Source organism: Frieseomelitta varia, unplaced genomic scaffold, assembly GCF_011392965.1.
Source record: "Frieseomelitta varia isolate USP_RPSP 00005682 unplaced genomic scaffold, Fvar_1.2 scaffold_778, whole genome shotgun sequence".
Taxonomy (NCBI): Eukaryota; Metazoa; Arthropoda; class Insecta; order Hymenoptera; family Apidae; genus Frieseomelitta; species Frieseomelitta varia.
This window is the reverse complement of record NW_025110565.1, coordinates 370,895-383,607: the sequence shown is the minus strand read 5'-3', so window position 1 is coordinate 383,607 and position 12,713 is coordinate 370,895. Positions and strand designations below refer to the sequence as shown.

The window sequence follows — 12,713 nt, the reverse complement described above, 5'->3', positions numbered from 1 at the left end:
TGTTCCTAAAGTATAACATGTAGTGTATTTAATTCGCGAAAAAACTAGACTGAGAGAAGATGTCAGTATTTAAAAGAAATATACATTGGAGCAATACGTTAGAAATAATTTTAATTAATATTCTTTATTTAATAAAGCAAACTTTTTATTTTATTATAATGATAAATTACATTTCAAATACTAATATAATTGTATTTTATTTGGAATATATTCTAATAGAGTTAAAGAAATTTTAACTACAATTAAAATTGATAAAAATCGTTAATACATAGGAAGATATGTTTATGTGTTGTAAATTTTATAAATTAACAATCAAATCTCAAAATATAACCTTCGTTTTTTCTTAAATTTATGATAATACATATTGTTGTAATATTTAAAACATTTATAAGCAGGCCATGTTTTACATGTGTGATTCACAGTATAAAAAATGTTTCACTTTTCTGTGTTGCATTTAATACGAATGTATACTTAAAAGAAAGCATGATCTTTTTGAAGCAATTTTTGCTTATCGAACTTGTTATAAACCAATCAATTTTTTATACAATTGTTGGAAATTTTTACATATTCCTGATCAAAAAAAAAAGAAATAGTAAAATGACAATTTTTAAATACAAATCATTTTATAATATTTTCCGTATATTTTATTTTACCTCATTTCTATACATTTCTTAAGAAACATATTTATACACATATTTGGCAATAATAGCCTAATACATGACACATATTGACACATTGATAGAATTTGTATTTTAAGATTTAAAAAAAAATTGAAATGAGAAAATAAAAGCACCATATTGTTATTTTTCTAATGGTGCATAATTTAAAAGCTTTTCAATTAAGTCTACGTGTCCAAGAAGCATTCTGCGACAACAGTATCGTTTCAATCCCAATGCATCAAGAGCATCTCTGTAACATACACATGTGTTATGTAGTTATACATTAGTAATTGCAATATTAGTAATATCAATAATATTTGAATAGTAATTTAAATATAACTTAATCAAATACAACATTTAAATATTTTATTTATGTAAATAATATTTATGGAAATAATTATTACATTATTTTTATGTTGTATTATTTTATTACTTTAATATATATTTGCAAAATTTAAAACAAGTTGAAAATTTGAAACAGGAATTATAATCTCTATACAATTAAGGTTAGACTCCTTGTTAATGTTAACTTGGTATGTAAGTTACGTTATATGTATGTATATATTTAATATCTTATTTACTTTTTATTTCATTTATTTTTACAGTTCAATATAATACACTTGTATATATACTTACCCTTCCGTGTATTCCGCTTGTAACAAACCAAGGTACGCTTCCCATTTATTACCGATTACTTTTCCACAAGTGAAACAACGTACAGGTATAATCATTGTGTTTCAAATTTGATAAAACAATTAAATTTATCAGTTTCAAATTGGTATAATCGTTGTTAATAAACTTAAATGCAACGTGTTTAATACAACTTGCACGTTCTCGAACGTATGACGATTTAAATTACAATACACAACTGAAACGTTTGAAGTCTCTAGAATGTATTCTGGTCAGTGTTGCCAATATAATCACTAATATAAAAATAAAGTTAAGTGGTCCGTCCAAGAAGATTATAATATTGAAGAGAGCTTTATATATTTACCTCATTAAATATTAATATCTTTTATTAATAAAACAAAATATATATTGTAAAATAAGTAAAATGGAATTAATTGAACACAAAGATATATTATAGTTAATAGATAACTATTAATTATATAATATACAATTTAAATACATAAGAATAAATAAAGCGATCGCATGTTTGTAACTGTTTTATAACAAAAGTAACTGATTCTAAAATTGTATTTCAAATTTACTTTTAATACAAGAAATATATATTTTTCTTGTTGTTTTTCTCTATCTAAGCATTGTAAATCACTTTAATTTCTTTTTTAATAATTATGCCTATTACTATAGATGTTTCCTAAAATTGTAACGCACTGTACTAAATTAGATATCAATATGGATCTTTTAGATACGACGCAATAACATAATCATGCATAACAACAGTTGAATATTTTCTTTTTTCCTTAATCGATTCTCAATAATATTGTATTACATGAATATGAAAATCATTGAGGAATATTTCAAATAATTTTGTGTATTAATACTACAAACTCCCAACAACTTGATTAATATTAGAAACTTCAAATTAATTTTTTCATATATTTTTTTTTTATACAGTAATTGATAGCTCTAATCTCAACACATACCATGACGCATTAATATTGAAATTTATGAAATTATTATAATATTTTATCAATAAAAAAAAGAAGAAAACAAAGTCGTGAAATATTTTCTCCTATTATCTATATATTTACAATATATATGTCGCAATACATTTATACATTGGACTTTTTACAAGAATAATTTCTGCCATTGCGAAACATGATTTATTTATAATATCTATATCGCGTGGAAAATATCAATGATCTACGTTACGTGAACAATAGAAATGATCTAAAATGATAAAATGAATACAGTATGAGATCTGCCAAGAAATAACAATAAAAAGATAGACGTGAGTTTCAAAAGCAGAAAGATAATTGGTAAGAACGTTCGAAAAGTAAATACACAGGTTTGCGTCTCGCGCGCTAGGAGACAAGCTGTGGCAAAGAGACAGCTGCTCCGATCGAAGGACATGAATAGAGGGGGCGGAAGGGAGAGAGGGACAAAGAAAAATACGAGGCCGAAGCAAAGGGAGAACACCATAAACATACAAGCTCGGATTGGTTCTGCTTTCTCCTTTGTCTACTAGTCTACTGGATGGAAACATGTTATAATACGGTCAGGCTGTTATCAAATCATCATTTTAATTGTTGTTTTTCATTGCGCGTGTTTACGGTGTTGTATCGGAGACCGGAGAGGTCAGAATTTTGGCGCCGTATTACCGACGCGACATCAGTGACAGTGTAAATGGTTATGTTAGCCGAGCGTACTTTCCATACGCGTTTTATCGTATACATTCCCGTATTATATCGTTCTCGGTATCCCCGTTGCACAATCGTATGGACTTTTAATCGAAATCGTGATCACGAACGAATACCTCACATCAGCAATAACGTGGAGTCAAGGTTATATCCTATGCGTCTTTTTCGCTCGTATTGTCAAAATCAGCTGCCATTGCTATAGCGTACGATTCTACTTGTTCTTTTCGGTTTTCCTTTGTTTTCTTACTTGAGCTGTGCTCATCGTTCCGGAAATTTCATTCAGGATTCACATTTTGTTGTTGTGTCTAGCCGTACGTGGCCGTACGCGGCAAGTTAATGCCTTCGTTTATATTTTATATTGAATTTATGCATCACTGATTTTACGAACACAGCCGAACATCAGAGTAAATTTCAACCAGTGTTTTTTTTATATTTTACGAATTTTTTTTTTATATTTTACGATTGTAATTTCTTTGTACGTTTATTATTTATTTGTTCAATAATATTATATTCCATTTTTTTTTTTTATGAAAATAGTTAAAGTTGTTATCTGGCATGTGTTTGGAAGATAGTAATGTTTTTATCTTTGAATTTTGTTACAGAAGAACAAATGAATTAATTTTTTGACAAAGCACAAGTCATTATTTGCACTTTATATATATTATAGTTTTATTTATAAGTATAAGTTTTATAAATTCGATATTAATGAATATCTATTGTTACAAAACGGTAGTAAACAATAGTTGAAAGTAATATATAAAAAAAATATACAATTATAATTGTATTTTTTTATTTGTATTCATAATTTTAGAAGATATGTTGCAGGCTTTGGAGACTGATGTTATATTGTTCACCTGTGTAACAAGGAAATATAATCACGATAAAGCACATTTCTTAGTTTCCATTGAAAGAAACAGGTGGAGAAGAATTTTTAACAGATAGAAAAATACAAATAGTAGAAGTGAGGGTGAAGCGTGGTAGTAAATGCAGTGGTTGAAGAAAAGATGGACCCATCAATGTTTGTTGCATACACCCCTCAAACAAATGGCGTTCCATTGGAGTCCAAGCTTGCTACCTACATGGTATCCATCTGCAATTTGTTCCTGATAAAAATATTTTTTTAATATTCATTATATAATTACGTATACTATTGAAATACCATAAAGACATATGTTAATATAATATTTTTATTATGTATTTTTAATAGAATCGTCAAAGTCCAGGGGTAACTCTAAATACAACAGCTGTTACAAAACATTTATCAAACCTTTCTCTGGATTCACAGAAAAAGGTAACTGCCAGTCCAGAATTTGTACCTGGTAGAGGTCTTACTAGTAGTAACAGCAGTTCTCCGAATCTTTTCAATAATTCCTATCATTCACAAGAGAATGTGGGTGGTACAACATATTTTTACCTTGGAAATGCAGCAACTGATACTGTTGGAACCGAGGAAGCGACTGAAACTGTAAGTAAATATGGAAGTTCAAAAAATTTTTTTGTTACATCTGTTCAATTAATTAATGAATTAATTAACTTGTTTTTATTGGTAGATTGGAAATGTAGGAGCAGGTCAGGTAGGCTATGTCTATCCAGGTACTCCTGCACACCTCCAGCCAGTAAAATCTACAAAACCTCCATCATCTAATAGTTCTTCTGCCCCTTCAACCCCTCCTCCTCAAGCAACCCCCAGTTTCTTTGTCAGTGAGAGTTTAAGAATGGACATTCTCCAAAAAAATGCTTTAACGTTAGCACAACCTGATGTAGTACGATTTCCTGATCTACCAAATGAGGTGGATAATTATCACGAGTTGTGTCCATTGGAACCAATTCATAAACCTGCTTCGACCATGCTTGGATATCAAACTTCAACGTACAAAGCTACCAGCATTAAGAGCGGAACACGTTATTGTCTACGACGTATACATGGTGAATATCTTTATACGCTTACGAATTACTATAAAAAATATTGAAAATATGAAACTGGTAATGAAATAAGCATTTAATATGTTTTTAGATTTCAGACTTGCTAATACAAAGTGTATGGTGCTGGTAGATATGTGGAAACGATTATCGCATACGAATTTGGTGCAGTTAAGAGAAGTTTTTACCACCAAGGCTTTTGGTGACCATTGTCTGTATTAATATTTTAAAATGAAATCGTTAAATGTACTTTTATGAAACAATTTTTTTATTATTTTAGCCATGGTGTTTGTTTACGATTATCATCCCGCATCGGAAACATTATTAACTAAGCATTTCTCAGCAACCGAATTAAATGGTTATACAGATCCATTTTCTTCGGATCCAAATGCTCCCCGACCTTATAGTCATACTAAAAATACTATTTTAAGACAACAACATAGTAGTATGCTACCAGAAAGTGTTATATGGAGCTATATAATTCAACTCACTGCCGCACTTCGTGTTATACATGCTGCTGGTTTGTATCTATCAATTATATTACTATGCATCTTGCTAGTCATTGTCTAGATAATTATAATTGTTTTTTTGTCTCGATCATTTCATAGGTTTGGCATACAGATGTTTAGATCCTACAAAAGTGTTACTCACGTCGCGAACGAGACTTCGTTTAAGTTGTGTAGCTATACCAGATGTTGTTACTTTTGATGGAAACACAGCAAATCCACTTTCGCTTATACCACACTATCAACAAGAAGATTTAATCGCCTTAGGAAAGTTGGTGTTGGCATTAGCATGTCGCAGTCTCCTTGCCGTCCATCGCGACAACATGCAAGCCTCCCTTGAGCTCGTCGCACGTTCCTATTCTACCGATCTTCGAAACCTTATCCTGTTTGTATACATTTTATCTTTCTTACAGACTTCTCTTGCTTAACATTGTGAGAATAATACTTTTTTTTTATTGATCTAATATATTTCATTGCTCGTTTTGATTTATTTTTAATCATCTTGAAATAATACTATTCATATGAGATAGTTTTTGTTATGAAATTGACAATGAAAGAGGAGCAACGTATCTTATGACATATATCTATATTCGTGTTGATGTATGTGTTCATATACGAATATAATTTTACTACAGGTATTTACTTTCTAATCAAACACGAAGAAGTGTAACAGATCTCATGCCAATGATTGGAGCACGATTTTATACGCAATTAGATGCAGCTCAGCTTCGATCTGATGTATTGGAAAATGAAATTGCCAAGGAATTAGAAAACGGAAGATTATTTAAGTTACTTGTAAAACTGGCTACTATTAACGAAAGACCCGAACTTAATATGGAACCTACATGGGCAGAAACTGGTGATCGATACATGCTCAAATTGTTTAGAGATTACGTTTTCCATCAGGTAGCAGCTGATGGAAGACCATGGTTGGATATGGCACATGTTGTATCTTGTTTAAATAAGTTAGATTCAGGTTCTCAAGATAAGGTACACGTTATTCTTTTTTTGAAATCATATTTTTTTATTTCCAATCCTTTTATTTTTAAACAACTTAAATTCCTTTTAGTAATATACAAGTAATTAAAACAATGCAAAATATTGAAGAGTGTTGTATCATTCTTTAGTATGTATTTCTAAATGTATTCTTCTAATATTACAGATATGTCTTATGTCGAGAGACGAGCAGACTGTATTAGTTGTTAGTTATGCAGAGTTACGACAATGTTTGGAAACTTCATTTGGAGAGTTAGTACAATCTGCAAAAGAAGCTGTTTAGGTCCGTGTCACATTTTTTCTCAGCCGACCAGACAGTACATACTCCGAACCATAAATGTGATATCATTTAGCGGTACTATCATTTTAATCTTATCAAGACATAGGAGAGTGAGATTCGGCTCGAGAATTAAGTTTGTGAAAATAATATGTGAACCAGTTTGTATGCATGATTACAAATGTGAAACATTAAATACATGCGAAATACATTCTGGTACCGTCATTTGAATGTAATATATGTGTGTGTAAGGAGATCATGTGATGATGTGTAAATCAGGAAGTGCTTGATCTTTCTGTAAAAGCTATTGCGGTACTATACAAAAAAAAAAAAACAAAAATTGTACACAACTTAATAATGCAATGAAGTCTTAAGAAGTCTTAAGAACAAAAACACCTAAACACAGTCAGTGTTATAGGATAGATCTTAGTTTTTAGGATACAGCTGGTAAGCATTAATTTTGAAATAAATGTTTATTTTTGAAAGCAATCTTAATCAATCCTGTGTAATTATTTCGAAGTGATATATTATTAAGAATCCATTATAATATCTCTAATAATATATTTTTATATTTTAAGTGTTAATTATTATTACAAATATTACTCGTAAACGATACTTACATAAATGTATAACTTACTCGTAGAAATCTGGTACTTCGTTTGTTCCAGTTTATCCAGCTGGCAATCTGTAGATTCGGTTCTTGAACTGTCCTATCTCCATTCCCTGCCTCTCTTCTCTCTTCGACTGCTGTCCGCAATCACTCAAACTTGATCTCATTTCCTTCGCACAATTGCACGACCACAATACGAGTAGACTTGCATACACGCACACTCTCTCAATTGTATCATGCACATGGTCGTCGCTAGCAGTTTATTCGTGAAATGCAACCTTAAACTTATGCATGTATTTTTCAACGTTATACGAGTTCGGAGGTAATACCTATATATATATTTTAAATAACAATTTTCGTACATATAACTTGTAACGAACGAAAATTGCGTAATTACATGATTACAATATGTGTCACATTATTCCTCATTTCTAATGCTCCGCATCGACGCCCATGCATTTATCCTACGTACGTCCTGTGCTTCGAATAAGTGTTCAACTTATACGTACATATGTGGCTGACCGTGGAGTTAAAATAAAAGGCATATTAGAGATCTGTTTCTGTCCAAGACACGACAACCAACTCGGCTGAACCCGTCGTTCTCCATCTAATTGTCTTAATACCGACGTGATTTACTCCCCCGTACCGTGTCACTTCTGACAATCACTTCTCGTATACATATCAAGCATGTACACCTAGCATGATTGCGTGTAAGTCTTCATTTTATTCGACATCAACCCGCTAACCCAGAGACGTCACGCTAACATCGAAGATATTTTTTTTTTTTTATCACATTTAACGACAATGTGTATCTTTTTATAAAAAATAACATTCATTGTTATTAATGATACTGTAACAATCTTTTGTAATAATATTTCTATCAGTAGAAAATATCTTCGATACTAGAAATATTCAGTACATAATTTTTCATAAATTCTATAGTAAAATTTTTCACAAATTTTACAATAAATATATACGTATATATATATTTTTTTACGATTTTGCTATATAATTTTTATATAACTTTTGCTTTATTTTTTTTTTTAGACGTTCTACATTTTAACAATCAATAGTTCCAGTGTAAGTAAATCTACGATTTATTATCTCATAATCATAACGAAAGATTTAAGATAGTAAGACTTATAACAAGATTGTAAAATTGTGTTCGCTTTAAATCCAGTTCTGCCGGTGGTTAAGAAACTTTAAACTGACTACCGGTGCAGCGAACCCTTGCGCAAGGCGATTTTTCTTTTGATCGTCCCACGATCGTGAAACTGGATTGTACGGAAGGTCACATGAAGCACATCGTCAGTGTATGAGTTGAAAAGAGACTGGTCGGTATGCCCCCTGAGCGAGAAACCACTTCTGGCTGGCAATTAAGGAACCAGCGAATGTATATGACCTGAGCTTGGTGAGGAAGAACGTCTTCTATGCGTTCCAAGAAAAGCGGGATACCAACGAAACGTGCTCGCGCAATATATGGCGTACAAGTACTCCGTTCATCTGTGGTTATCGCCCTCTTGTCCCCTCTGCGTATCGGCTTTCGTGAAGTCGAGGTATTTCCACGATAAAAAATTTTACCAGAATTCACTTATCGGGCGTGTAGGTCGAACAAGAACGCGCCATGACTATTGGTCAACGTTGAAGTTCGTTAGCGCGCGTTTTTTTTTTTTTCTTTCCCCTCCATAACGGTTAACCGTTCCTCGGCTCGTGCACACGCACACGAACATCGTACACACCATGTTTTGCATCTGATTCGTTTGAATCGATATTCTTGCCTACTCACAGTCGTGGTTTAATCGCCACGTTACAAAGATTAATCGTTCGCTAGATACGAGAGACAAGTTATCGGGTAATATATGTGTGTCGTGGTAAATTTACATGGCAATGGTAGTAACACGGTTTACATAGGAAATACGAGGTCGATTAAATTATATTATAATCGCTTCTTTCAACAATATATCGTTTCAAACAATTTTTACCTTTCTATCGGATTCATCTTTTAATTAACGAATGCAAATGTCGGAAAGCGCCTGGGTAATTTGATATCTCTTTAAACGATAAAAACGACAATGCAACACGAGTATAAAAACACACTTGCGAAATGATGAATTCCGTTCCGGGGTGAATTACGTTTTCTAACTCGAAATCTCATTTTACGTTACCGCTAACCCCTGTGCCATCACCTACTTCGTCTGCATTTTCGTTTCTAACTACGGAATATCGATTCATACCTGTCTCCCACGGTACAGCGTTGAATTTGAAATTTACATTTGCTCCTAGCTGGCGTAACACGTACCGCCGCCATTCATTTGCCTCCCAGTTCGAAATTAATCCTTTAAACGATCCTCAAACATCGTTAAAACCTCTAATAATTTCGTGTATTCATCTGGAGGACATTGATTCATATTTACTCTTTAGATTACTCTCGAGTTTAATCCCGAGCGGGGCTTCATCTCTTTCTGCTTAATCCCGTTGTTACAAACGATTAGCAACATTATCTCGGGGGCGGTATAATATTTATCATTCCCATGGCTGTAGGGCGAGAACTGTGAGCAGGGAAATGCGGAATAGCAGCGGATTCTGCATACTACAGGTATACACGTTTGAAAATATCCTTGTGAGCAGCGGAACGATACAGATGGGGCGACGTTGGTAGCGGCAACCCCGCGCCGCGTTGCTTGCACGAAGCGAAGGTTGCTGCTACGTGGACTCGGAGGGATGGTAGAGAGGCACAGACACAGAAGAGGGAAGAGGTTGTGTCGTGGAGCGAGTAGAGCGGTCGTGGCTCTGGCAGCAGCAACACGTAGTACACGGTAGCACCGCGACGAGGACGCACACGGTTCGTATCACGTCGCTTCGGTAGTCAGTAGACTCGCTTCGAGCCAGTCTCACTTCGGTCCAGTGGCGCAGCCGCGTTACGCGATACATTTTTTCGTATCTCCAACCACTACCAGCGGCATCATCACCGCTACACCACCACTACTATCACCAGCGTCGCTGTTACCACCGCTACCACCACCTGCACCGTCGAGCGTGTCAACATATACGTAAACGTCAGCAGGACTACAGAGCCACAGTCGGGTTGTTCCTGGAAAATAAGCAAGAGAACGTTTACATCCTCGAGACGGCGTGAGGTATGTAACAATATTGTGCCCTTTCTTCCCTTCGGACCATTTTTTTTCTTCGTTAGAATTCCCGTGTCTCGATCTACGACTCACAAGCGTGAAAATGGTGGACCTTTTACGTGCGCGGGTTCCGTGACTGGAGTGACCGCGCGTCGTCGACGAAGACGCGGAACGAACTCGTGTTCTTCTGGAACATCGTCGCGTTTCGCTCTGCGTGTATCTCCCGTGTATTTCCATCGATTTTCCACAGCAAGACCCGCCCTGTAATTTATCGTTCTCTTTCTCTCTCTCCCTCTCTCTCTCTCTCTCCGTGGATATACTTTATCGTATTTATCGTTTCGCGCCTACAATCGAACTTTAATTTCCTCCGAGACGCCAAGTCGAGATACGAAGCTATCACCCGTGTATTTTGCGGATACACGAATATAATTTTCTCGATTATCGAGATGAGTGTTCGGATCTTTTTTTCGGCGAGCGCGCGCGTGTTTGCCGTCGACGATCGATGGACTCTATCGGCTTCTCTCTTTCACCCTCTATCCACGAATCGTGGTTGGCTGTTTCTTTCCAACGTAATACGCTCGCTAGACGGCCTCCCTCGATGGACCGACCACGCGTCTTACGTATCGATTCTCGATAGAATAAGAAGATCGAAGCCTGATCGTTGTTCAGAGTATTTTCACCAGGTTCTTCTCTCGTGTATTCTAGCAGAGACTTACGTCTTTAATATTCCATCCATTTTTTCAAACGAATTTTTAAATATTATAAACATATGTAGCGTATATATTTATTGTAAATATCTTTTTGACAACTTTCGTCTTTCTTCTTTCATTTTTGTTTATAAAACTTTTGATTGCATTTTATTTGAGCTGAAAAAAAAAAGAAAACCGTGAAAGCAGTTATTTTCCAGCGTTTCACGCTGATTGTTTAATGCGTTTTTTGTGCGTTGCTCTTTTTCTCCGAGACCATAAAGACATCGGTCTCGAATTACAGCCGACAAACCCCATGAACGGAAAGAATTCATTGGAAGGAACTTTGCCAACACTTCGACTACATGCCGGCAGTTCGAAAGTAGTTTTAAGTTTTACGCGAGAGATCGAATCTATTGTTGGAATTGAAAATAGGTATGGAGGTTGTTGAACACAGAATTTGATGGTTGAAGTTTCTTTCAGAATTCTTTTCATTTTCTTTTTTAACCGTAAAATTTTCTTCTTTTCTAACATTTAATATTTCACATTATATAGTTGAGAAAGCAGATATTCCAAATATGTTGCACGAGTCCATTCATTTTAGATTATATAGATAGTTTATTGTTTGAATGTGATTAAATAAATTCTCGACTTTCAAAAATCATCACTGCACAATTTCAACTGGTATCATCTGGAGCGGAATATAATTCCCTATAAAAATGGTAATTACTTCATAATGTATTTGCGATGATCTTTTACCAAAGTTTTCTAAACGAAAATGTGGTAAAAAAGAGAAATGCGCGGCGATATGATAAAATACATTTAACGAATATATCACTTTGATGACATGGTATTCCATAAAAAGATACTAGATATACACATAGTTCATGCGCATAGACTTACCACACACACATAGATGTCTCTCTTGGCTTTTTATGCAATAAAGTCTGCTTCTCTATGTGAAAAGTATATAATACACGTTTATCTTAAACATTACACGGACTTCGTAGAATAGTCGATGGTTAACGATTTTTTTTTTTTCGTGCTGTATGCGTCATCCTCTGCACGTTCGTGTGTTAATTCATTAAAGGATATCGAGTAGACGACATGATGTTGCAACAACTCTTTGAAGCAGATAACACTTGAGAAAAATACGTCGATCGGATATCGGCCGTTTTCTTTCTTCATTCTTGTCTTGTTAGTTGATAAATTCAGTTGCGCTCAATTTAAACGAAAATGGGAACAGTCAGATACTCGTTGTTAGTAGCTTTCTTTTATGAACATGTGCACCGATAGATGGTGTTCTTAACCCCCCCCCCCCCCGCAAGAACTACTAATCTCGGAGATCAAGCATTTCAATTTTTGTTTAATAGATGGCACTGGTAATAGATGTCAAATTAATTCTCACAGGAGGATTGGCAATTGGAATAAAGCGTACTGTTTAACGATAATTGATACTTGTTTGAAAGCGATAACGTGGGACACGAAGACAGTTCTCACAATCGTAGCTGGCCAGTTTCATTATCTATCGGTTGAAATTATATTTACTAACGGGAAGATGGGAATTTACAAATGAGAAAAGTGCTTGGAAAGGTACGAAAAAGTTC

At 34.2% G+C, this 12,713-nt stretch overlaps 2 protein-coding genes and 1 long non-coding RNA gene across 7 annotated transcripts in view; 2 read left to right on the top strand and 1 right to left on the bottom strand.

The window, feature by feature from the left end:
* The window catches only part of LOC122535835 (DNA-directed RNA polymerases I, II, and III subunit RPABC5), a 3,626-nt gene extending 2,060 nt beyond the window's left edge, over positions 1–1,566 (bottom strand). Inside the window, exons 1-2 of one of the 2 annotated variants that reach the window (XM_043667690.1) lie at positions 1,296–1,566; positions 794–909 (exon numbers count right to left, since the gene is read on the bottom strand). In XM_043667690.1, the coding sequence (XP_043523625.1) occupies positions 801–909; positions 1,296–1,390 (204 nt within the window). In that variant the 5' untranslated portion in view covers positions 1,391–1,566 and the 3' untranslated portion in view covers positions 794–800. Of the gene's footprint in view, positions 1–621; positions 910–1,295 lie in introns of those variants that run through there. The other variant, XM_043667689.1, reaches the window with a different exon arrangement.
* Positions 1,567–2,472: 906 nt separating this feature from the next.
* On the top strand, positions 2,473–7,181 carry LOC122535831 (PAN2-PAN3 deadenylation complex subunit PAN3). 3 transcript variants are annotated; one of them, XM_043667679.1, is made up of 10 exons: positions 2,473–2,574; positions 2,652–2,840; positions 3,809–4,065; positions 4,191–4,448; positions 4,534–4,909; positions 4,998–5,114; positions 5,184–5,423; positions 5,512–5,794; positions 6,045–6,399; positions 6,572–7,181. In XM_043667679.1, exons 3-10 carry the CDS (start codon positions 3,988–3,990, stop codon positions 6,686–6,688), a joined length of 1,824 nt encoding a protein of 607 aa, XP_043523614.1. In that variant the 5' UTR covers positions 2,473–2,574; positions 2,652–2,840; positions 3,809–3,987; the 3' UTR covers positions 6,689–7,181. The 3 variants fall into 3 exon arrangements, with proteins under 3 accessions (XP_043523614.1, XP_043523615.1, XP_043523616.1); XM_043667680.1 differs by having other exon boundaries at positions 3,795–4,065; XM_043667681.1 differs by having other exon boundaries at positions 2,652–3,127.
* Positions 7,182–7,673: 492 nt separating this feature from the next.
* On the top strand, positions 7,674–10,386 carry LOC122535838. 2 transcript variants are annotated; one of them, XR_006308279.1, is made up of 4 exons: positions 7,674–8,002; positions 8,340–8,372; positions 8,473–9,213; positions 9,714–10,386. It is a non-coding gene; the product is annotated as an uncharacterized LOC122535838 (long non-coding RNA). The 2 variants fall into 2 exon arrangements; XR_006308278.1 differs by lacking the exon at positions 7,674–8,002 and having other exon boundaries at positions 8,288–9,213.
* The last annotated feature ends 2,327 nt before the right edge of the window (positions 10,387–12,713 follow it).

Coding starts and splice junctions, on each gene's coding strand:
- LOC122535831 (XM_043667679.1), top strand. CDS start 3,988: ATGGACCCATCAATGTTTGTTGCATACACCCCTCAAACAAATGGCGTT. Junction 5,115..5,183: donor CAAGGCTTTTGGTGACCATT/GTCTGTATTAAT, acceptor TTATTATTTTAG/CCATGGTGTTTGTTTACGAT. Junction 5,795..6,044: donor GATCTTCGAAACCTTATCCT/GTTTGTATACAT, acceptor ATTTTACTACAG/GTATTTACTTTCTAATCAAA.